Here is a 25,061-nt window from a genome sequence, read left to right on the forward strand (position 1 = left end):
TGGAGAACTATTCCTGAAGACTGCTTGAAGACATGGCAAATAAACTTCTCTAAGAGAGTTCACAGTGTGTTGAAGAAAAAAGGTGGTCAAATGCTGACTTTTAAGCTTTTTTGAAGACTTGTACAAACTCTCAAATGCTGTAGTTCAATGTATGATTACATGTTTTAATAAACTATGACACCTATTACCTATTTTCCAAGAAAATTATAAAAACATATGTCTTTGCACAGTACAGTGCATACTGTTTACTGTTAAAAATTATTCCTCTCAGTTTAAGCCTAAGAAAATTAAATATTTTATGAACACAAACTAGATATTATGTTTACCTTTTGATAATGTTGGCAATAAATGAACACCTGCTTTTCCTAACAAACCAGTATGTGAGAGGGAAAAAAAGAATATTGACCTATACCACACCATGTTGTATTTTTTATATATAATTCAACGAAAAGCAAACAATTTTAACAACAGACAAACACATAAACCAGTAGCACCAAGTATTAACAAGGAAGAGATCTCATAGGTTCCCTCCTAATGTCCTGTGAGGGGAGAAAGTCAGCCTATCAAACCTATTCTTTAGGTTTGCCAACCTAAAGAATAACATTGAAGCTTGTCAAACCAACAAACATGAATGATGTGACATGAAGAAAAATTGTCCAATTATTGACCGGGATGCACTTTAAGCTAAAGCCGGAGGATTAGCAGTGACAGGCCACATCATCCAGCTCATATGCTCCTAATGACTGTCTGGTTGCATCCAGACAGCCCGCTGCTTTCACACTGTGACATGTGAAATATGAGTGCGCTGCAGACCGACAGCTTTCAGGATGGCATCTGATTTTTTGGATGAACCATTTGAACTATTAAGTGCAAAACAAATGAAGTTTATCTCCTGCACTCATTTTTTTTTCGCAAGAACTTTAAAATCCAAGTATTTCATTTTGTTATACCACTTCAAACCACCTGCTGGTTCCTTCATGAAACAAGCCTAAATCTAATTAGCGGCCAAAGGACAGCGGTCATAAAACGAGCCTGATGTGCGTGTGCACCCTTTGTTTATGTGCTCAAATGCTGTTTTAATAGCGGTTGCTATTGACAAGAAGATCTACAACCATGACGCAGGTTGTGGATGACGCACGGAGTGGGCGGGGTCACCCCCCACTGCTCATGTGCTGCAAAAAAATCATACTCAGCTTTACGGCTTTGCTTCGTCTTCTCTTCAGTTTTATGTGTTATCAATTAATTATCTGATCCTACATAAATATTCTTTACTTTCAGCGCAGTCTCGCGTGTTTTAGATGATTTTTTCCCCACTAAAAGTGGTTGATGATCATAAACGCATCAAATATCCACACAGCAGAATCTTAACTTGTTCTCACGTTTTGCAGCAGTGTGTGTGAAACTATCGCCCTTGCTTCCACGCATTATTAATGGAGAACTTCTAAGATATGTAGGTGGACTTCACGTGCACATCAACACTTTTTACAGTGTTTAACTCCTCTTCCTCCCTCCCTCTCTCTCCCCCTCCTCCTCCTAAGTAAAGGCAGAAGGGGGCAGGTCTTGTTGTAGTGGGCTCTTTTACTGCCGTAGCAGGTGATGCTGTAGCTCACACGGGGCTTGGAGAGCCTCCCTGCTTATCTGGTTATAATTACAGAGACCGTGACCTGTTTTCAGCACTTCGGCTCGTCAACAGCTCCAGTGGAGAGACTTGACCAGCCCCGACCCCGCCCGGTACGTCAGGCAGAAGCGGGTTCCTCAGGGCGGCAGTTTCAGCACCATCGGCCGGCCGAAGCGCAGCGGAGCTGTCCACACATTCAGCACTTTTGTTGGGGAGGAGGAAACCGGACAGCAGGGACACCGAGGAAAAATAGACAAGTTATTATCACCATGGCGTCAAAACACGTTGGCCTTTTCGTCCTTTTCCAGCTTCTTGCCCTGAATGTAGTGAGCCAGACATCTGCCTTCCCCACACCTACACCAGCCTCAGCGGACGGTGAGTTGAAACCAATCGTGGAATTCTCTTCTCAGTCTGCGGGCTGGTGGAGCAGTGATTGCTTAGGGGATTTTATAAAATGCCACAAAGTAGTCCACAATGGAAGTCTTTATTTAAGCACATGGTTGTTGAAATGTTAAAAAAAAAAATCCAAAAAAAATCCTACTAAGTTGATATTTCTGTGGGTTTTATACGTTTTAGAGCTCCAGGTTAAATTTAGTTTTAAATCTGTTGATTCATAAATCATAACAGCACAATAATGAGTATATAAATAAACAAAAAGCGGACTCCCTAAAGTTAAGGTCCAGCTCGGCAGTGCCTGACCGGTGGTGTTTCTAAAGGCGCCTGGCTCGAGGCCGCTTGTGGTCTATTTTCGCTGCATTTTAATCTTTTGTTTGATAATCCGATTAAGCTGTGCTTGTGCGGTGGCGAGTTAGGAGAGCAGGGACGCATGAAGGCTACGCATTTATTCAATAAAGTTAGTTTTTTTTAAATGAGACATGTTTAACTATCTTACTGGTTGTACAGTTGTTAGTTATCTATTGGTTTGTATTTTATTTTTTAATTTTTTTCGTGTTGACCCCTGTACTGGGTGACTTTTCACTGTTCTGGGGAGACCTTTAAAAGGTCAGGAAACCTTTGGTAACACAGTGACCTATCCTTTGTTTTTCACCTTTTTTTCTCTTGTTACAGTTTTTTGGCTCTGAGATGAGCCTCATCGACAGCCAGGCTGCTTATTTGTAATATAGGACAAAGGGAGTATAACAAAATCTATGTGGGATTATAATTTAAGAATAGGATGAGCATCACTATAATATTAAATATATCTATTTTCTATACTGTTCATTTGAGCCTCCTGTACAAGTATTTCACAGCATTGATTTTATATTAACATTTCAAATCTGGCTCTGTCAGTAATAAAGTCTGGACAATCCAGCTGTTTAGTAACTGCATGCATTTTTTTCCTGGCACAGATAAAACTGTGTACAATAGACAGCTGACAGAAGAAAGACCTCTGCAAGAGCAGGTAAGCTCCTTTCTCCTCCAATATCCGGACAAATGAGCTTTATGGCCACTTGGCAAATAACTGGGGTATTAACCCGGCAAACATTATTAATCAGAGCTTATATCCTGAGTGGAAATTATTTTTTGAATTTCCTCAGATCGCAGAGGCGGACAGCGTGAAGGCTGCAGTACAGTCAGCTGGTAAGGGGAAACCTTATTGCCAATCAATTAATGACTTTATTTCCGCCTGCCGAGTGGAATCATGTTGCAGCACTTCCAGTAAAACAGAATTCATCCGTACTGAGAAGAAAAACTGCTGCAGCCACAGTAATGTAAGATGAGTTCATCTTTAGCGCTCACTTTTCTTTACCCCCCTTTTCTGTTTCCTCTGCCCAACAGAGTCAGAGCAGAACCACGATGACTTCACCATGCTCAAGTCGCTGGCTCAAGGCCCGAAATCAAAGGAGACCACCGAGGTGCCTGCCAATAAGAAGGACGATCAGTACATTCCTGACGAGTCAGATTCCACCAAGAGCCGACGTCTCGCTGAGGACTATGACTCCACCAAGAACGGGATGGACTACGGCAAGTACCAGGGTACACGCTGTCATGATTTCATGCACTGTAACTTTGGCCCCTTTGCTACAGGCAGGCTTCACGCTGCGTGCTTCTGTCCTTTCGCTGGCAGGACACCGGGCAGGCGTTTTAAGGAAGAGCAGGCAGGATAAACACATGAGTGTGTGATGGGGATGAGCAGAGACAAGAGTCAGAGAGAGAATATGTGAATGCATGATTATCCTCTCCCTGACTGCGTTTGTGAACGCTGATGTTCAGCTACAGTGCTGGCTTCTTCTTTAATTTCTTCACAGGAAGCTGTGTGAACACATAGCCTGGCATGGTTGAATATTAGTGCAGTATCTCATCTCTGTCCCATGTAAATAATGCCTGTCACTGCTCTGGCTTTGACTTAAGACGTGATGTAAAATGCATTCATCCCCAGTTGCTGTCATTGCTCTTTTAATATTTGTAAATTTAGCCAAAACACATTTCTCAACATTTATATTTGGGGGGTTTTTTTTGTTTTTTTTTTGTCTCACTGGACTTTATCAGATGTGCACACGTTTGGCTGCATGTAATTTTATCATCAGCATATGAGCTGTCTCTGAGGTGAGGTGACTCTGACACAAACCACTGAGCGCCGTCCTTTATTGATTTGTGCATAAAGTCCAACAATGAAAAGTGGCTATATTTGGCAAGTGTGGTCTAGATTTCATTTCTCATTTTGCAGCGTGAAGCAAAAATAGGTTCCTGGTGTTTGAAGGCTAAATGCATCAGCGATGATTCAGTCAGGCCAGTGCAGGCACAAGCATCCTGTCGATGCTTATTTTTATTGTCTTTGGACTTTGAGAAGCAGCAGAGGATGTTATGTAAGAGAACAAGCTGTAAAAATTGCACATTTCGTGCTCAGTAATAGAGGCAGAGATATGGTGAATGTGAGGAGAGGGAAAACAACTTTTTACTAGCAAATCTAATAAAAGAGAGACTTGTTTCCAGGTCCAGGTTTGACATTTTATTGTGAAAATGAAAAAAGAAAAACAGAAAAGTTGAATCAAAGTAAAGAAGTGAAGAAGTGAAGAAAGAAAAGGATCTTTAGTCGATGTAGTGCACACATTAAAGCAGCTAAAAAAGTGTCTCGAGAAAGCTACCAAACGATAACACGAGTGTCCTCTCCTTTCAGACGACCCAGAAAGCTTCCGCCAAATCGACGGCACCCCGCTGACGGCTGATGCCATTGTTCAGAAGATTGCGAATAAGATCTACGAGGAAGACGACAGGGGAGTGTTCGACAGGATCGTCTCCAAACTGCTCAAACTGGGGCTGGTAAGTTGTAAGCTTCCATCATTCAGTTCAGCACAGCACGCCGCATGGCATTTTCTCAGCGGGAGCCCTCTCTCTCTCTCCCTCTCTGTGCGCTCGCTGCTTCCTCATGGGTTAAGATTTAGAGACGTGTGAATTGTTCTGTGTTTGCACCATTTTGGCTGTGAATTGCTTTTTTTTGTTTGTTTGTTTGCTTTTTGCCAGTCAATAAAAACTTTTTCAGTCCTCCCTGAGACGGAGAGCTCAGTGATAGTGATCAATACGTGATATATGGAGTTTTATCACCAGTCCACCAGTATCCATCTTACAGTCCATTTCTTACCGCACACAATCATTCTCAGCCTGCCTCTTTCACTTTGCTGTCTTATAGATCACCGAAAATCAGGCAGATACTCTGGAGTACAAGGTGGCAGAGGCTCTCCAGGATCTCATCACCAAAAACGCCAAAAACAACGAGATTGAGGACGTTGACCAAGAAGCTAGAGGTGCTCAGGATGATGAGGATTCTGACACAAATGCGGTAAAACCTCCAAAAAAATGGTGAATGTAATGATAATAAGAATAAGGATGACAACAATAACAAAAAACAACACCCTTTCAGGACACATGGGAGCCACCCAGGAGGCGCTACGAGGAGGATGAGGATGAGGAGGATGATGAGATTGAAGACGAGGTGGACAGAGATGCGGAAGAAGATGGGGACAACGTCTGGGACAGGGATGCTGACGACGGTAATGAGGTGAGCCCTGAAGATGGGCTCCAGGACCTGCAGTACTTCCCAAACTTCTACCGTCTGCTTAAAAGTCTCAACTCAGGTACAAAAACAAATATGTCCACAAAGTCTCTGTGATGCGTTAGACCACACCCAAAAATATCTTTGTTACACTCAATTCCACCCCAAGATAGCAGTTCTTCAGATCGAGAACAGGGTTAGATTGTTAATCTTGGTGATGTTGTTTTCAGAGATCGAGGTGCAGCTTGTTTTGTTCACCATTTTTCCCTTTACAGATCTAGGAAGTGCAGATCAAATACACACACACACACACACACACACAAAACTAATTATTTATAATCCAATCATTATAACCCCTAGAGTCAAACAACATGTGGTCACATAAAGGCCACGGTAGGCAGTTACCATTATTAGACACCGGTTTGCGATTTGTCTTCTGCTCTGCTGTTGCAGAACAAGACACCCAGGAAAGAGAGACGCTGATCACGATCATGAAGACTCTGATTGACTTTGTCAAAATGATGGTGAAGTACGGCACCATCACGCCAGAGGACGGAGTGTCCTATCTGGGTAAGACATAACGTAATGCTAATGTTGTGTAACGGTTGGAGATTCTCAGCGATTTAATGGGAGGCAAAGGATTGTATAATAGATGGCAGAAGTCCTTGAAGATCCTGCTCTATTTGTGGTAAATAATATTATGTACATGCAGGACATCGTCATAATCCAGTAATGTTGATCTTGACAGATCATTTTTCATCTTGGTAATGGTAATGACAAAGTAGCACAAAGTCAATTTATTGGCTTTTTCCAGCTGCAATTCAAGGTCTTAATGTGGTTGGCATGTTGAGTGCTATAAAAAGTCCCATGGGGCTTCTAATGTGAGCTTGGACAACATCATTATTTGATCAGATCAGCAGCGCAGCACAGACACAGTGATGTTTTACTTTTTCTTCTTTCTTCTCTGTTTTCCTTCTGTTGGATTCAATCAGAGCTCTAATGCAGTTTTAACATTTGTCACGCTGATTGCAAGCTCATGTTTGCATCTCTGCAGTGGCACCTCTGGATCACAGCTATCAGGTCGACTTTTAAAAACAATTCATTAACTTGAGCTTTGTTTAAAGAACCATATGGTTTCCATTTCTATTCCTTTTTTTTTAAATCATTTTTCCCAGTTTTTACTGGAAAGAGTTTCACTAAAGAGTTACTGCGTTATTTTATCAGCACACAAACAAACAGCAGAAACAAACTGGGCATTTGGCATTAACAGGTCATGGAAACTAACATGTTTTACCTAATAACTGTTGATCTGTTTGCCTTAAAATCATAATACAATTTTTTGTGTCTGTTAAAACTGTTGGATAAGAGTTGATTTCTAATTTTGACCATAATTTTGATGAAGATCTTCAAAAGCTATTGAGTGGATTTTAGTTTTTTGAAGCCTTTTTTTGTTGCAGTCACTTGAAATCATCGATAAAGCTGCCAAATCTAGATTACTGACCACCAATGTTTGAACTTGTTTTGCTTACATGTGTAGCTAACATGCGGATAAAAGGTGTAGGTTTCCACCCATCCGCTGCATTAACCAGCTGGACGTACATGCGCACATTTCTCTGTCTCCGAGTTACCTGAGCTTTCCCCCTGTGCTCTGTTTGCGTTCAGTCAAGCTAATGTTCGCTATCAGCCGACGCAGTGGAGCGTAAAGCCTGCAGAGACAGATTAGTGTCAAGGGCACCCTGTAAAATCAGACTGCTTGCTTTCTTTTTTTTAATGGACGTCCATCACATCACTGGCCAGTGGAAAAGTCAGGCACGTTTAAGGGACAGCTGTCAACTCTGTTTGACATTCAGTCATAGAAAGAGACAACGGAAATAAAATCTTCTTTCATGCATACTTAGGACCGAGTTCGACTTTAACATCAGGTTCTATTCTTCAAGCTTCTAGAATTCTAACATATGTCTTTTTGTTACTTGTTCTCTCAAAGCTTAAAGATATTTAAAACACAGTCCTTAGATCCTTGGGTCTGGGAGGGCTAACCTGCCGTATGTCGGTTATAAAAAGATGAATCAATTCTCCTTTGAGTGACCCCTGACAGCAGCTGGCCAGTGTTGTTTCTTACACAGAGGAAATGACCACTGCTGATGTCACTTACAAAAGCAAACAGCCATATACCACGAGAGCGGATGTGAGTTTCCTAGGCAACCCCTCTGGCTTTATAGCATAGGTTGCAATAAGATAATGGAAAAACAATACGTAAATGCCCCCCTCCCCCCCATGCCCATCTGCCTGTGGCGCTCCAGTGAGTCACACAGGTACACGAGTGAATACACACAGCTGTCAATCTGCCAGCGGATGATGCGGGACTTGAGCTAGAAAGTAAGACGTGGGGGAGAGAGTGGGCGAGTAAGAAATGTTGTGTGCGTGTGCGTGCGAGCACAGAGGAGAGAGTAAAATAATGGGCTTCCACTGTGGCACAGGTGGGAGGAGGTGGAGTGAATACACAGAAAGTGCAGAGCAGAGTGAGATGGTTGAATAATAAAAAAGAAAAATGGAGGAAGGAGGCCGGAGCGAGCAAAGATGAAAGAGGAAATTGCAAAGCTCTACGATGTTCGGTGACAGCAAACAAACTGAACCTTTCTGTTTGTCTTACATCTTTATCGTCCTTCTGTCCTAATATCCACCATCAAAAACTCTTTTGCTCCTCCGCTCCCATATGTGGTCATATTTTATTCACCAAACTCTACCAATCCATAATTTTATTTTATTTTATTCCAGTATATATGACCTCTTTCAGACAGTGAGGTGCACTTTGGGAGTTTGAGTAAACATTTATTAACCAAAATAATACAACTCTGTGGGGAACTTAATTACGCTATGAGGGAACCATATCTGCAGACTTGTAATTATATCAGCTGTGTCTTCATAGAAAATAATCTTCACAGAATACATAAAAAAAACACTTAAGAGTCCTTCTACCTGCTCATAAATGCACTGTAGGGATTAAATGCGTAAATAAATCTTTTAAATGCTAAATGAGGGGACTGTGAGGTACATCTGAGAACATCTGCTTCCTTTATTTTTGAACATGAGGTTCACCCCTTTGTTAATCCAGATAGGACTGGATGTCTCATTAAGCTGCATTACCTGGTTGTCTCATTCCATGTTTTCTAACACCTAAGTGAGACCATCATGACCATATATGCATACCTGGTCTATCCCCCCCAAATAAATGCAGCCATTTTTTTTTTGTCTTTATGAGTGATTAAAAGAGAATAAATAGATTTAGCTCACTGTTAACTGCTTTGTACATAAATGATTTCTGTGAGGGCTCTTCTCATACTGCATGCATAAATAAATCAGTGGAAGTAATAGTGGAAAACACAAGATTATGTTTATCCCTTTGTTGTACTCCTGAGACTTCTTTTCAGTAATTAGATGACACTCGATTTAAATGATAATCAGGCTCTGAGTCACACAGGAACAGTGCGGGTCACTCAAGCACTTAAGAGGCTTTCATTCACTGTGGAGCAGCAGCGTGACGCTGATGAAATCTAATATGAAATCTAAATTGTTTGTTGTGTTTCATACACCTGCAGAGAACCTGGACGCTATGATAGCCATGCAGACCAAGAACAAGCTGGGCAAACCTCTCCTGCCACCTGAGTTTACTGGACCAAACGGTAAACAGCTGCACAGACTATCCTCCAGACATGCCAGACATTAATGAAACTATCCATCCATCTTCATCCGCTTATCCGAGGTCGGGTCGCGGGGGTAGCAGCCTAAGCAAAGAGGTCCAGACCTCCCTCTCCCCAGCCACCTCCTCCAGCTTGTCCGGGGAAATACCAAGGCGTTCCCAGGCCAGCCGAGAGATATAATCTCTCCAGCGTGTCCTGGGTCTGCCCCGGGGCCTCCTCCTGGTGGGACATGCCTGGAACACCTCGCCCAGGAGGCGCCCAGGGGGCATCCTTGCCAGATGCCCGAACCACCTCAGCTGGCTCCTTTCGATGTGGAGCAGCAGCTGCTCTACTCTGAGCCCCTCCCGGATGGCCGAACTTCTCACCCTATCTCTAAGGGAGAGGCCAGCCACCCTTCGGAGGAAGCTCATTTCTGCCGCTTGTATCCGCGATCTCGTTCTTTCGGTCACTACCCACAGCTCGTGGCCATAGGTGAGGGTAGGGACGTAGATCGACCGGTAAATTGAGAGCTTCGCTTTTACACTCAGCTCCCTCTTCACCACGACTGACCGGTGCAGCGTCCGCATTACTGCAGCCGCAGCCCCAATCCATCTGTCGATCTCCGGCTCCCTTCTCCCATCACTCGCGAACAAGACCCCGAGATACTTGAACTCCTCCACTTGGGGCAGGAACTCATCCCCGACCCGGAGTGGGCACTCCACCCTTTTCCGGCTGAGAACCATGGCCTCAGATTTGGAGGTGCTGATCCTCATTCCCGCTGCGTCACACTCGGCTGCGAACCGTTCCAGTGCGAGCTGGAGGCCCTCACCCGATGAAGCCAACAGAACCACATCATCCGCAAAAATCAGAGATGAGATTCTGAGGCCACCAAAGCGAAAGCCCTCCGCCACTTGGCTGCGCCTAGAAATCCTGTCCATAAAAATTATGAACAGAACCGGAGACAAAGGGCAGCCCTGGCGGAGCCCATCACCCACCGGGAACGAGTCCGACTTATTGCCGGCAATGCGAACCAAGCTCTTGCAACGGTTGTATAGGGATCGAATGGCCCGTAGCAATGGGCCAGACACCCCATATTCCCGCAACACCTCCCACAGGACACCCCGAGGGACACGGTCGAATGCCTTCTCCAAGTCCACAAAACACATGTAGACTGGTTGGGCAAACTCCCATGCACCCTCAAGTATCCTGGAGAGGATAAAGAGCTGGTCCAGTGTTCCGCGACCAGGACGAAAACCGCATTGTTCCTCCTGTATCCGAGGTTCGACTAGCGGACGAACTCTCCTCTCCAGCACCCTGGCATAGACTTTCCCAGGGAGGCTGAGGAGTGTGATCCCCCTGTAGTTGGAACACACCCTCCGGTCCCCCTTCTTAAAGATGGGGACCACCACCCCGGTCTGCCAGTCCACAGGCACTGCCCCTGATCTCCACGCAACATTGCAGAGACGTGTCAACCAAGACAGCCCTACAACGTCCAGCGCCTTCAGGAACTCGGGGCGGACCTCATCAACACCAGGGGCTCTGCCACCAAGGAGTTGTTTAACTGCCTCAGTGACCTCGCCCCCGGAAATTGGCGGGTCATACCCCTCATCCCCAGACTCTGCTTCCTCCTCGGAAGACGTGTCAGTGGGATTAAGGAGGTCCTCGAAGTATTCCTTCCACCGCCCGACAATTTTCTCAGTCGACGTCAACAGCGCTCCGCCAGCACTATACACAGCGCAGGTAGAGCACCGCTTTCCCCTCCTGAGACGCCTGACGGTTTGCCAGAATCTCTTCGAGGCAGTCCGAAAGTCTTTTTCCATGGCCTCTCCGAACTCCTCCCACACCCGAGTTTTTGCTTCAGCCACTGCCCGAGCCGCATTCCGCTTGGCCTGTCGATACCTGTCGGCTGCCTCCGGAGTCCCACAGGCTAACCAAGCCCGATAGGCCTCCTTCTTCAGCCTGGTGGCTCCCTTCACCTCTGGTGTCCACCATTTGGTTCGGGGATTACCACCACGGCAGGCACCAACCACCTTGAAACTATCATTAACCTATATTATTAACACATTAATAGTTTCAGTTCAGTTATTTTACTTTTTTTCCATCAGGAATGCCCTTCTGCTTAAGCTAACCGGCTAAAGGCAAGAATGCACTTCTGGCCATTAGCCAGTTAGCTTAGCTTAACACTAAAAACACCCCACTGTCTACACTAGAAGATTAAATCCACCTAGCAACACCCCAAAGCTCACCAGTGAGAACACTGCATCATGCTTAACATTTTCTAAATGTGGACCTGAAAACAGTAATTTAGATGGTTACATGCTACTTCTTGTGTGCTATTGAGCAACATCACTCATCTAGACATACAGCCTGCAGGACAATCCACCATTAAAATGTATTAATGTTTTACAATATCAAATCAGATTTTTTTAAAGACTAAACAAAGTATACAATGTAAGTAATTTAACTAAACAATGAAGTTGTTCACCTGTAGCTTTAAGCATCGCTGTCAGCAACAGACCAGGATTTTTTTTAAGGATTCCTGTCCTGTTTCTTTGCTGTAGGGAAAAACCTGGATGAGGATGACAACACCAAAGCTGAAGCTGCCAAGATGAAGAAGGAATATGAGAACCTGAAAGATTCGACCAAGGAAGAGCAGCCATCAGCTGAGACCAGTCAGTCCACTACCTAATCATCTTTTTTTCTGTGATTTAAAAAGAAAAATCTAAAATAATTTGATGCTATCTAACAGTTTTGCCCTTGCAAAGCAATAAGCTACGCTCCTGTAATTCTTTTCTTGCATAATTTTTTTAGGGTTTGTTTAGTGCCAAACATCTCAAATAAATACATGAGTCACAAATATTGCAAATCCCACAAGATTAGCTCTTTGAAGCAAATCATCCTTTCCTACCTGACTATTAGGCTGACTACAATTTCAGACATTTTGTTTTTCAGCAGAGCTGCCACTGAAATATACAGCGCTGTGTATTCGAGTCCCTGAACTAGGCCAGTCCAATAGCACTCAAAGGAAAGCTTGTCACAGCTGCCATTATTCTGTGTCCCTGTCTGCTGTGCTGTACCCACTCATCAATCTAATCCACGCATGTACGCACACACAAACAGGAGTGCATAAAGAGGAAAAACAAATGAATCACAGAGCAGGATTACCACCATGACATTTCAGCAGGAAATGAAGGAAATATGAAGTGCTGCCTACTAAACTCTGGTTTATCTGCATGTTAAAAGGCTGAGTTGCATAATATGATATTTACGGAACATATTGGGTTAAAATCCAAATTTGATGTGTGATTCATCAAATCATTGCAAGTTTGCTGAAATATATAACTGTAACTGAGCTTTCTGTGTCAGAAAGTGAAACTATACATGTCTTTGATTGCAAGCGGTGAATGTTACAGGGTATAAAACATGATCATTATCTCGATGCAAACCAACACTTGAGGCCTGCTTTCAACCCTCGCTAAGGTCTGGCTTTTGACTCCAAGGGGAAAGATTACAACTGTCATTCAGTCCCGGCTTACGTGACTCTGGAATAGCCATTTATCAGGCCCAGCTCTGATAAGCTCTGAAAGAACACATCACACTTGGGCGGACATGCTAATTTCAGAACCCTTTTCCAGTGCAGTGCAGTAATGGATGTTGAAGTTTCTGCAGCTGTTTGTCACATTGACCCAAAGATCAACCAGTTGAGTTTAGAAAAGAAGGAAAAGTAACCACTCCATCATTGTCACTAGTGTGGCTTTATACTATTTCCAAAACTTGTTTTCCTGCTGGTTTGTTCATGATGAATGAGGAAAACAATGGTTGTGTCACACACCTTTGATTTGTTTGCTTATCCTTCCTGTCTTTAGAATAGTAAAAACCATCACTTCAAAACAAATTAGCAATACTGGGGTTAGTAATCTAACCAAGCCCACACCTAAACCTGTGTGAAAAGGGGCTGACTTGTCTTATGATGACAGAGTATAGCAAATGATACTTAAAGGTCCAACAACCAGGTTGTTCAGCTTTTTCATTCTGAGATTTCCTCTGGTCTTCCTGTCCCGATTTGTTTTCCTAACTTCTTTAGCGACTTTCTCCGATAACTAGATGAAAACACACTCACTGGTGTGGGACACGGTGCTGTAGATTTTGCGGGGAAGTGCATCTGAATAACCCAAGTTATACAGCGCAAGAGGAGGCGTTCAGGGTGTGTGTGGGCATGAAAGAGAAGAAGCTTTATTTAGTAAGAACCAGTAAACTGTCAAAAGGATTTTGATTTTGGGGGGGAAACAGGCACCATTTCTACCATTTTTTTTAAAGTGGGCATCTGATTTCAGCAGCAGTGCTTTATTGTGCTGCCAAGTTATTAAAGGAAAAATCTTGTGTTGTCAAAATCTGTGTTTCCATGGCTTCTGAAAGAAAAAAGTAAAAATAAACAAAGTGCGCTTTTTGCTTTTGAAGAGTTTTGAGCTATAAATAATTGACATGCCAAAGACAGCACAGACTGATTCTTTGGTGAAAACAAAGCTTACCTGAGCTGAAATTTTTTGCATTTTGTAATATCTTAACGAGCCGGTTCGTCGCCTGCCTTTCTCTTCATTTTCCCCTTTCCTCTAACTCCAGATCGGCCTGGCAAATCCGAGACTTATCTGGAGGCCATCAGGAAGAACATCGAGTGGCTGAAGAAACACAACAAAGAAGAGGGCAAAGATGGTGAGACGTGTCCTCACGTTCGACAATAGATGAGAAAAACTGGATACAGACCTCGTTCTCGTGTGTCTGCTTTTTGTGCAAAAGACACAAACATTTCCACGCTGAGTCCTGAACGGCTTTGTTGAGCACTATGAGCCAGAACTAGAAGCTGTCCTCTCCTTACTGAACAGCTGTAGATCACAGGTCTGAGGCGACGCGGCAAAGAAGAGGAAAAATTGAAGCCTCTTTTGTTTGCCTTGATTTGCATTTTCAAAGAGAGTGGGATACTAACATAGACGCTCCACTCCAGACCTCATGAATATGGATAACTGTAAATGAGTTGTCCTAATTGCTGTGATACAGCTGGCTTGTTCAGAGACAAAGGTCAGTTCATTTATTCCCTCCTACCTGTTCCTCATCATTGATGGCATCTTTGAAGAAGAAATATATTTAATGATACTTACCCTGCTCCACAACACTAAAATATCAGGCATCAGCATCTGTCTCGGGATTTTTGTGTAATGTTTGTATATTTTCAAATGTATTTCTTTCCCGGAACAATCGGTTTCCATAAAGAAAGTCTGCAGATCTGTGGAAACTGTGGACGTTTCACACACTACAGTGCACTCGTCTAACAATAGGAACCTGCTGTTGGGCTCTCCACAGAGTAAAATCGATGCCCAGTGGTGCTTAATTAAGCAGAGCAGAATGAAATGTTAATGAGTTCTCACTATTGAGGCCATCCACCCAATGGCGATCATCTCAGTAGGAAATCCCAGACAAAAACAGCGAAAAAAGAAAAAAAGTAAACAGTTCCAGCTAAGTGAGATTTATATCTGTTGTGCTGGCAGGCTTGATCTAATCTGAGCTGATCAATAGTGAACCAGACAAACACAGGAATTAAAGAAAACAAAAAACAAAGTGTGACCCAGATTCTCGTGTGGATCTTAAACACGGAAGGGAAAGAGAAGAAAAGCAAGAGACTGACAGTGAGCTTAAAGCACTGAATAGCAGAGAGGAGCAAAGCAGCAGGGAAGTTTTGTCTGGAGCTCATCTCTGACCTTGCTCTATATAGGACACCTCATTAGCATTCAAGTGCGTGGAGGAGTTGTCTGGGACAACAGAGGGCCTCCCTGCCTGCCTGTCAGTGATCTGGACAGGAGACAGACTGATACTGGTGTAAGAAAGGACAAGTTCAGGCTGAACACACAGAGGGTCAAAATGTGCCCGAGAATCACCCAATTTTCCCATACCGAGACACTCGGTAACTAAAACGACACACCGCCAGGCCCTATTTATCTAGCACAGCTTGTACCACTTTAAAACGCTCTCTAAAGTTCTCGTCTTCCTCGTCCTCTCTTCTTTCAGAGTGTTAGACAAAAAAACACCCTCATAGAAACAGAGAGTGTAAGATGGGCCATTTATTGTGCTCACTCTGCCAGAAGTACCCATTACAACAATCTCAGCAGACTCTGTGTGTGTTTACGCCTACGCACCACAGAGATTAGCCAGAAGAGCAGATGGACGTAGAGGCCGCATCCTGGTTTGGGCTCTTGGCTCCTCAGTGCCAAGATTGAGAGAAGTAGTGCTGTCTCTAATTACATCCTGCTAATCCTTCACGCACATCATGTCCGTCAAATCAACTGTATCTTCGAGCAGTTTAATAATTTGCTTCCGTTAGAAATGTTGTTAGGAAGATGCTTGGGAGTGACTGTGGGACTTGTTGGCTGTCCTCTAGCCTCCTGCAGCCACTTTACTCAGAGTCTGTTAGCGCAGAGAGGGGTGCTGGTGTTGCGGCAGCTGTTTGCCTGCACTCATTTGTTACCATGATGGATAATACAGAGTTACGCTGTGTTCAACTCTAAATATAGCTACAGCCATATGGTGCAGTTTCAAATGACAATTAGTTGTCTAGAGCATGGTGGAAAACAATGTCACAAAGTCTTTTAGTTAGCAGTTATTTAACTGGCAAGTGTGTTTCGCTCTGAGATCTTTTGACCTCATTTCATTTCGTGCATTTCGGCCTAAGACAAAAATGACCTTAATCCTCCTTGAACCCTGTTTGGGTGTGCCATCTTAAAAAGACAGCACTTCTAGAATGTCTGATCTTTCCTTTAACCTCACGATCTTCTCCTGTTTTCCTCATCTTTCCAGATTATGACCTGTCCAAGCTGAAGGATTTCATGGACCAGCAGGTTGATTCATACATCGAGAAGGGCATCATCGCCAAAGACGAAGGAGACACCATCAAGAGGATCTACAGCAGTCTGTAACACTATTGTCCATCCTGTAACCAGCCCGGCCTAAAAACCACACACACCAGGGCTCAATCTGATATGAATAATGCTCAAAAAAGCCCAGATTACAACTTATTATTACCGAAGGCATGGTAACGTATAAATGTTGTATTCAAACCTACCTGCTTAGGGGAACTCCCGGAGATTCCCATATGTATTAAGAAATGGGAATTCATAATACTGTCAACACAATAAAAAAAAAAAACCTTAAATTATTCCTTCCAGCTACTGAACTGATTATATTTGCACGCCAAGATCAGAGTAATAATCACTAGAGCTAAGAGGAAAATCACACTTGTCAGATTTTAGTGCTAGCTTTTACTCCAACCTGACTCCAATGGGACATGAATGTTTTGGGTATAATGCCGTAGTTTTGTCATAACTGTTTTCCATACAATTTTACAGCAAAACATGCATATATCAAGTTATTCTCATTGTATTTAACCTGTGTTAGCCTACATTTATTTTTCCCCCTCCAGTGTATGTGTAAGCTCCCAATGTACTCTCGCTTTTTACTTTACCAAAAATATATTTGTTGTGTATGTCAGTGCCCTATGTATGCCTGTTCTGTTGTAATCCCTCCAGAGCCCAATAGGGGGCGGTGTCTGACTCAATCAGTTCTCTCTGCATGTCTTTTGAGTTCAACATTTCTATCTCTGTAGAGGAAAAACAGATGAAGTATTTTTAAATGTAAATATTTGTGATTTTTTCCTAAAGTTGTAAAAGCAATTAAAACTTTGCCTTTTCTTTACTCGACTGTGCTCGACTGTGATGAAGAAGCAGCACTGGAAGGGAACATCGAAAAAAAAAAAAACTCTTGATCTTAATATTTGCTTAAATATGCATTTATTCTGTCCAAATAAAACCCAATAGAACTTAAAAGCACAATAAAACAGTTGATACAGACAGTTCTCCACACATAAATAATGCAATCACACTCACAAAACAAAATAATAATAAGAGCGGTCCCATTTGTTCTCAAACAGGGCAAATGGAACTGCGTTCAAAGGCTTGAGTCCATCCACCGCCTCCGTGTGGGGTGAGCTCGAACCGAGTAAACACTGATGAGGAAGGCCTGAATATACTTTCCGACGATCCTATTCTAGGAGGAGATTTAGAACATCAGAAGCGGTTAGCAAGTCTAACAAGCTAATCCTTCTGGCATTGCTTAGCGCCCTGTGTGTGTGTGTGTGTGTGTGTATCTGAACATATGCAGCAGGTAGGTTCTGTACAGCAGCTTTGCAAGCATATCATATGTGGACGGGCACGTGTGCTCAGATGCTCCTCCAGATGAGATGTGAGCGACTTGGTGAAACTACAAAAAAAAAAAAAAAATACCCTCAAACCTACTTCCAGGAGATGTGCCATGTAAAATGGAAATTTAAAAAAAATACACATACATATATTTAAACCCCAGATTTATCTAGACGTATCATGAACACAGCATGACGAATTTGAAAACATTGTTTTAACAAGAATAAATTATCGTTTATGAATTGGATGCCAAAATGCTGAGTCAGGCGCACATCTCTCACTACCGTGTTATATCACCTCCTTTTCTTAACGGAACAGTCTGGAGTGTCTGTTGGGAGATTTGGTTTTTGTAATGTGTCACGAGCTTTCAGTGGGTGTTTAGCACCCAGACTCTCCAGAGCCACGCTGCTGGAAAATGTGCAAAAAAGTGGTCTGGCCTTGTCTTGCTTAGACCTCCCTGCATGGCGGCAGATCTATAGGAAGCTTGTTTCTGGCACAGTTTCTCAGATGCCTACCTTGAAATTTTGAAATGATTTTGAAATGATGACTTGTGGATTGAAAAACTTTTTTCCTCTGGCAAAAACAAGCTTCCATAGATATGAGCGTCTTCGCTTCTGGTAGTGGCGAGTCTAAATTAACTATAGGTAGGAGTGGGAACGGTTGCCCTGTGATAAAGTGGCAACATATCCAGGATGTGTGTTGCCTTTTGACCTATGACCACCAGGACAGGCTAAGTTAATATTTACATTTCACACAGCACAGCAGCAGTCTTGGAAATGGGCTTGTAATGTACATCATAAGAACTGCATTTCAATAAATAAAAAGGCAGAAATGACACTTGCTGAACGCGGTTCAGTAAACATGAAAAGGTAAAAAGAAAAAAGCAACGAGGCTGCGGTAGTGTTTGTGTGCGTGGGCAAGCGTGTCCGAGACTTTGGGTAAACAGATTGCTCTTTAGATCTCCTGGTATGATGTCGTGGGGGCCGCGTAATTCTCCTCGCTGCTCCTGCAAACAAGAGGAAATGTAAAAAAACATGTTACAGCCTTTACCTCAATACGATTACAGACACATACTCTCTTTTACGCCTCACTCCTCTTCAGTGTAGGTAAGGATGTGAATATTGGACGAGGCTGACCAAGTCGCTGCCTCGTTCTCAATCACAGCTCAGAGCTCACATGTTCAGAAAAAGTGGGCCGATCAGTATAAAACATCAATGTCCTGAGATCCATCACAAGTGTTAACATTCGCTTTTACGACTACTGCAGCAACAGTGAAGCTGCTGAGAGTTTATTAAACTAGAGGCTGAAATATGAGAGGATGAACATCAAAAGAGGATGCAAAAAAGGTTTTATACCACAATTTTGAGGGTAAAAAGCGAAATGATCGGTAATGCGATGTGGTGGATTTCCTTCGACTTAGGATAAAATCAATCTTTTAAACCACAAATAACTTACTCTCAGTGTAGTTTGGCTTTCAATAAACCCTCACAGAAACCTAACTGGTTCACCACATTCCAGTTATGTTGTTATGTAGTTCAAATGTGTGGCGGCCATTAGATTACAGATTTCCTGAAAATATACATATAAACACACAAAGTTCTTAACAGATATATCACACCTCCATCTAGGACAGCTTTATCCCACAGCTGTCCTACATTAAGAGTATCGGTAATTAAAAAAACAACAAACATTTGTTTTTATTGACATTGTTTATGTTTCTGTAATGGTTATTCCACCAATCAAATGTATGTACTTTTAATTCAAACCTCTGGAGCTATTGAGACCGTTCTAACATGAGCTGCCTAGTTTTGAAAATTTCAGCGAGGGTGTCTGTAATCTCTTGAATGTTACTAACCTTACCGAATAGCACCTGCAGTTGAAAATACACTGAAGAGGTGAATACTTTCACTAAAACATGACCCAGTTACAAACAACACCAAACCACAGACCTCTTTGTGAGACGTTTCTGTAGAAGCAATTTTATTTCCCTCTCACTGAAGCTACAATGTTAGCTAGAATCCATGCAGACAGTAGAAGAAAAACAGTTCTTACAATTTTTGCCCTATTTTCTGAGAAACTGGATAATGTTTTGGGTTTTTTTTCTAAGAACTTTGACTCCTAAAAGGAGTGCCAGCTACTTCCATTATATTCAAGAGAAGGCAGACAGGTGGGACTACAGGACAGAGGGAAACATGCAAACATAATTTTACAGATTAATCTGTGCTGTATTCCTAACTTGTTGTAATATAATAGCCACGGGTGCACAAATGATAGAAGGTCTTCAGAAGGGAGAACTGGGCCCGTCATTGGTTTAGCTCAAGGGGGCTTGTGGTTCATTTCATCCCAGGCATTAAAGTCAAGCAGGCACGCTGCTCGTGTTTGCCCTAGCACTCTGTATAAACAAGGGAGTGCGCCTTTGTTTGCCTAAACACACTATAAGGCAGCCTTTTATGTGACTGAAGTCAGAAGCGGGACTAAACACAGAGCACAGATTTGACAAAGCCAGCAGGCGAACTCTGAAAGAGAAATTAAAAGCTGATGCATTTTGTAACACCAAACCACAGATTTAGAGTTAAAAGCACAGATCTGTGCTTAAAAATAGAGTCATAGGAAATGCATGAGCTGAATAGAGTGTGTAATAATGAAATGAGAGACACAATTTTGCACTGTAATGTATGTAGGCAGTAAAGGTGGATATATATATATATATATATATTATAGGAAGAGAACGCAGGAATGGTTATTTTCTCAAATGTAGTATCTACTTTGAGCTGTTCCCTTATTCACGAGGGGCTCAGTACATCGGGCAGATGCACACATTTAATTTGACAGATTTTGCTTTTTTCTTTTACACCGGATGCCCTTCATGACACAACTGCCCCCCAAAGGACACATATCTCCTCCAGGGATCGAACTGGGGGATCTTTTGCTTGTTGGGCGAATGTGTGAACCAAATATTGAAGTTAAATACTAGATAGCGGGAGCAATATGACTCACAGCGTGACTCAGTCCTCCAAAGTGATAGTACCAACAAAGCCCGTTTCTCTATGAACGCTGTACGCCAGGCACTTACTGCTGCTTCACTACTGAGCAGACGCGACCGGTTTCTCTGCCTCAGCACGCAGAGGTAGGACGTGCGAGGGCAAGTCAGATCTCACACTAAATACCTGACTAGTACTGCAGAACGGCAAAAACCTGTACTCCTAGCTTCGATCTTCTCTCTGTGAGAACATTTTAAAAGGGCTTATTCATGCTGACTGGGATTTCTGACGAGCTCCCGCTGAGCTCAAAGAGAAGATGAGAGCGGTTCACTTCAGACGACGCTGCACTGTAAGCCGTTTCCGCAAATTCACTGCAGCCCTGAACTTTTCTGGACTGCGCCCATGTGAGAAAAGAGCAGGAAGCTGTCTGGAAAATTAAAAGCAAGTGTGCGAGCCCCTGCAGTGACATCTGTGTGGGGACACGTGAGAAGGTGAAACATTGGTCAATCGAGGTCAAAACACGCAAACATTATGCTGTTTCCTGTCTACTACGCTTGAAAAAAAATGACTTGGCATTTATGTCGTGTCATTGGTTGATACCAAACCAAGACACAGTATTAATTTTTGCATCTGACCATGAGGCAAAGGTCAATCAGAACAAAGTCTGATTGGATGCAATCCTTAGAAGAAAGCACCAGTGTGAGAAGCAGCGGCCCAGAGGAAAAAACCTGATATGAGCAATGGTGCTCTCAAAAATAGTACGAAAGTGGTTACTTATCAGCACACATAAAAGAGGAAGCAGTTTGCTGGCTGTTGTTTAACACCTCACCTCACTTCTTCTTCTTCTTTCAGTCTGCGCGCAGCCTGCTTTGACTGTTTAATTTGCAAGTCCAGTCTATGTAAGAAGTCTTTGGCTGACAGCTCCTCTGGCTGAGGAGGTCTGGAGTGCTCACGGGGCGGGGAAGGGGGCGGCGAGGGTCCCTCGATGTCCTGCGTGATAATACAAGGTGCGTCTGCCTCCTGGCAAGCCGTGTCACCATCCCCATCAGGAGACTCGAGAGACAGTCCATTAAATATGGAGCGCTTCTCTGACACCACGGGGATGTTGAGGCTGTTCCTCAGGAAGATGCAGTCATTGCTGAACAGCTTATTGGCTCTCTTGATCTGCTCCATCTGGAAGATGACAGCAAAAAAAAAAAAAAAGAAAGAAAGAAAGAAAAGGGAATGTTAAAACTCTATTTAATCAATTCTGATGAAATTCTCCTTACACACTTATTTTGATGGCACCCCTGCCTCTCATCTGAAAAGAAAATCATCTTATATCTGCGTATCTATATTTGGTAGCAGTATTTTAAATACAATCACTGACCACATGGTTAGTTATACCTTGCTGGTACCGGTTTGAATCGCCTTTTGCCTTCAGGACTGACTTAATTCTTCATGGCACTGAAAACATTCCTCAGAGATTTTGCTCCATATTGACTTTAAAGCGTAGCATCATACAGTTGCCGTGGATTTATCGGCTGTACGTCAATAATGAGAATGCCCTGTTCCACCACGTCAATATGATGCTCCGCTAGATTTAGATCTTGTGACTGCGGAGGCCATTTGAGTACAGGAAACTCACTGTCACGCTCAAGAAACCAATTTGAGATGACTTGAGCTTTGTGATCCTGCATAAAGCAGCGACAATACTCGGGTAGATGTGACATTCAATCTGATGTACCGTCCACAACCATTGGAGACAAGAGGGACATAACCTTCTGTGTTGTTTATGATCAATTCTGACCCTATCCAGAATTGATCCCTATCGGAAGGTTGGTGGTTTGATTCCTGGCTTCCCCTTGTCTGCATGCCAAATATCCTTGGGCAAGATATTAACCCCAAATTGCTCTCCGATGCATCCATCGGAGTATGAGTGTGTGTGAATGTTACTTAGAAAGCACTTAGAAAAAATGCACTTGTGCAAATGGGTGTGAATGGGTGAATGCACAAGTTGTGCAAAGCGCTTTGAGTGCTCAGAAGAGTAGAAAAAGCGCTATATAAGAACCAGTCCATTTACCATTGTTTGAAATCTTCTTTCGTCCTATTTTGATGACCCTGTGGAAACTGTAGGCTTTGTTTCTTGTTCTTAGTTGACAGGAGTGGACCCCAATGTGGTCTTCTTCTGCTTCTGTAGGCCATCTGCTTCAAGATTCAACACGTGCACTCAGGATGCTCTTCTGCTTCTTCTTGAATGTAACAAGCAGTTATTTGAGTTAATGTTTCCTTCCTATCAGCTCGAAGACGTCAGGCCATTCTCCTCTGATCTCTAGCAGCAACGAGGCATTTTCTCCCTGAGGATTGACTCTCGCTCTCTGTTTCTTATTCTTCATTCTCTGTAAACCCCAGAGTTGTGTGGGAAAATCCCAGTAGATCAGCGGTTTCTGAAATACTCACAGCTGCCCATCCTGAACCAGCAACCATGAAATGTTCAAAGTAACTTCTATCATTCTTCTTCCCCTTTCTGATGCTCAGCAAGTCATCGTGACCATGTCTATATGTCGCAATGCACAGAGTTGCTGCCATGCGGGTGGCTAATTACACACTTGCTATAACCAGCAGCTGATGTATCAAATGAAGTGGCTGATGAGTGTATATGGTATTTATTTATTTTACACAAAAGCCCAGTCTTTAAACTTAAATATATTAGTAATATATTAGAGGAACACTTTCACTCCCTGAAGTCACAGCAGTCTGAACATCAGTCAGTTCTGTCAGCAGCCCTTCAAACAAAGTAAAACTTGTGTTTTACATTTGGGAACCAGTGAAGTGACTGGCAGGGTATTTTTCGGCTGTTTCAGAGGTCATTTCGGGTAAAAATAAACAAGAAACAGGAAGTGGTTAACTCACGGCAGGTAAATATCCTGCATGTGTGTGCGTATTGTTTTTTATTAAGAGAATATAGCATTGCATGTGAAGCAGATTACTTATTCTAACCCTGGATAGGAATCATGCAGAGTCACTTCACAAACTGGACTTTTTGAGGAAACTGGAGATGTCGACACTCAGGTAGAGCCCATTTTTGACCAAGTGATCATCCTCACAGCAAGCTCGTCAAACTTTTGCTCTCACCCATCTGAACTCAGAGTGGAAACTCTGAACCCTCGAAGCAAATATTTCACGCCTCTTTCAAATTGGAATAATTTTGCTGCATTTGGGGGGTCCTCAGTACTGCCTGACGTTTACATTAGGAGTAAAAGCGAAAGTAAAATATGGAAGTGAGCTTCTGTTCTCTCAAGGTGAACGGAAATAGTCCCCAGGTGTTCAGTCACAATCCAGAAAGTTTACGGACAACTTTCTGGGCTCGGATTTCTTAGTGCGTGACTTTTAGTAGAATCAGAGAGTGGAAAGTAAGAGAAAATGCCTTCCCTTGTGTCCGTTTCAGTGTTTGCTCCTCTTATCTGTCAGTGTGGTGTGTTTAATGCAATCTCTAGTTCCGTCAAGGTAAACATCAACGCATACACTGCTATCTATGGCCGAGAAGCGACCTTACCGTGACACCGTATTTGAGAGCAATCCCTTGCAGAGTATCGCTGTCTGTAACCCGATGCTCTATGTATTTCTCCCCCAGGGAGGCCGTGACGCTGGCTGTGCTGCCGTACGAGCGGATCTTGGTCCGGGCCAGACTCTGGGACAGTTCACTCTCTGACTCGGAACCGGACCTGGACCGAGGGAAGATGGGCTGGGCAAATCGTCCTCCTCCATCCCGCATCGGCAGGACGGGCGAGAACTCCGCCATCTTCTCTTGAATAAATAAACAGCCCGTTAGCCTCTGTTTGTTTTAACGTTCCAGCTCCGGCGCTTCAGTGAACTAAATCGCTGATTTAGGCGGCGGGGAGAGTCCCATCCCGGGTCATATGGAGCATGCAACCCCGGGGAAAACAGGCATGTTTAGGGGGCACTACCACACAGCCCTCTTTTGTCATTGATCCGCTACATTGACGTATGAACGTACAGAACGTGCAGGGGGAGACTATAACACAATTTCCGGTTACTGCACTTTCAAAATAAGTGAAGCAGAACCGATTTAGGGCACGGGCTTTATCTGTTCGCTGTTGGTGTGAAAATTACAAGCAATGACTGAAATATTTCTAAATAATAAGCTCACAAATAGGAGTAAATTAATTGACCAAAGTATCTTGTAATACAATGAGATAAAATTTAGATGTCCTATTTTGCCTGAAAGTGCTAATGTTTTCGTGGTCCTTCATTTCCTGTCCACAGACGTTATGTGAGAATTCCACTGGCAAAAAAGAGGAAGTTAGTAGTAGGCTAAAATTTCCGTGGGACTTTTAAAACATTACTGTAGACCTTTGGGCTTTTTTTGTTTTTTGTTTGTTTGGGTGTGCATGTGTGTGTGTTGGGGGGGTTCTTCTTTGTTTTTCTACATTACAAATTATACTATAAGAAATAAAGGACTTTATAATAGTTTTTAAAAAAAAAAACAACAGAAAATATGTGTGAATCCACTTAAAGTGTTGCATTGTTTCAGGGTAAAAACCAGCAAATTTA

General features: G+C 43.0%; 2 protein-coding genes across 3 annotated transcripts; one reads left to right on the plus strand and one right to left on the minus strand.

Annotated features, from left to right (window-relative positions):
* Positions 1-1,553: 1,553 nt before the first annotated feature.
* On the plus strand, positions 1,554-17,023 carry scg3 (secretogranin III). 2 transcript variants are annotated; one of them, XM_005948990.3, is made up of 12 exons: positions 1,554-1,993; positions 2,968-3,020; positions 3,157-3,199; positions 3,398-3,595; positions 4,737-4,879; positions 5,247-5,396; positions 5,478-5,691; positions 6,063-6,179; positions 9,206-9,289; positions 11,848-11,958; positions 13,907-13,996; positions 16,130-17,023. In XM_005948990.3, the coding sequence occupies exons 1-12, from the start codon at positions 1,888-1,890 to the stop codon at positions 16,246-16,248; spliced, it is 1,428 nt and encodes a 475-aa protein (XP_005949052.1). In that variant the 5' UTR covers positions 1,554-1,887; the 3' UTR covers positions 16,249-17,023. The 2 variants fall into 2 exon arrangements, with proteins under 2 accessions (XP_005949052.1, XP_005949053.1); XM_005948991.3 differs by having other exon boundaries at positions 1,555-1,993; positions 3,398-3,583.
* Positions 17,024-17,584: 561 nt separating this feature from the next.
* lysmd2 (LysM, putative peptidoglycan-binding, domain containing 2) lies at positions 17,585-24,524 on the minus strand. The gene is made up of 3 exons (XM_005948989.2): positions 24,043-24,524; positions 21,337-21,680; positions 17,585-18,532 (listed from the first exon to the last, which is right to left on the minus strand). The coding sequence occupies exons 1-3, from the start codon at positions 24,286-24,288 to the stop codon at positions 18,481-18,483; spliced, it is 642 nt and encodes a 213-aa protein (XP_005949051.1). The 5' UTR covers positions 24,289-24,524; the 3' UTR covers positions 17,585-18,480.
* Between the last annotated feature and the right edge of the window lie 537 nt (positions 24,525-25,061).

The sequence above is a fragment of the Haplochromis burtoni genome, unplaced genomic scaffold, assembly GCF_018398535.1.
Source record: "Haplochromis burtoni strain Fernald_Lab_line unplaced genomic scaffold, NCSU_Asbu1 Contig_262, whole genome shotgun sequence".
Classification (NCBI taxonomy): Eukaryota; Metazoa; Chordata; class Actinopteri; order Cichliformes; family Cichlidae; genus Haplochromis; species Haplochromis burtoni.

Bases quoted from the DNA above. Each gene is read 5' to 3' on its own strand.
- scg3 (XM_005948990.3), top strand. From the start codon at position 1,888: ATGGCGTCAAAACACGTTGGCCTTTTCGTCCTTTTCCAGCTTCTTGCC. The intron at 5,397-5,477 runs GTAAAACCTCCA...ACACCCTTTCAG, and splicing joins AGGATTCTGACACAAATGCG to GACACATGGGAGCCACCCAG. The intron at 13,997-16,129 runs GTGAGACGTGTC...TCATCTTTCCAG, and splicing joins CAAAGAAGAGGGCAAAGATG to ATTATGACCTGTCCAAGCTG.
- lysmd2 (XM_005948989.2), bottom strand. From the start codon at position 24,288: ATGGCGGAGTTCTCGCCCGTCCTGCCGATGCGGGATGGAGGAGGACGA. The intron at 21,681-24,042 runs GTAAGGTCGCTT...GTCATCTTCCAG, and splicing joins CTCTCAAATACGGTGTCACG to ATGGAGCAGATCAAGAGAGC. The intron at 18,533-21,336 runs GTGAGGTGTTAA...TCTTGTTTGCAG, and splicing joins AAAGAAGAAGAAGAAGTGAG to GAGCAGCGAGGAGAATTACG.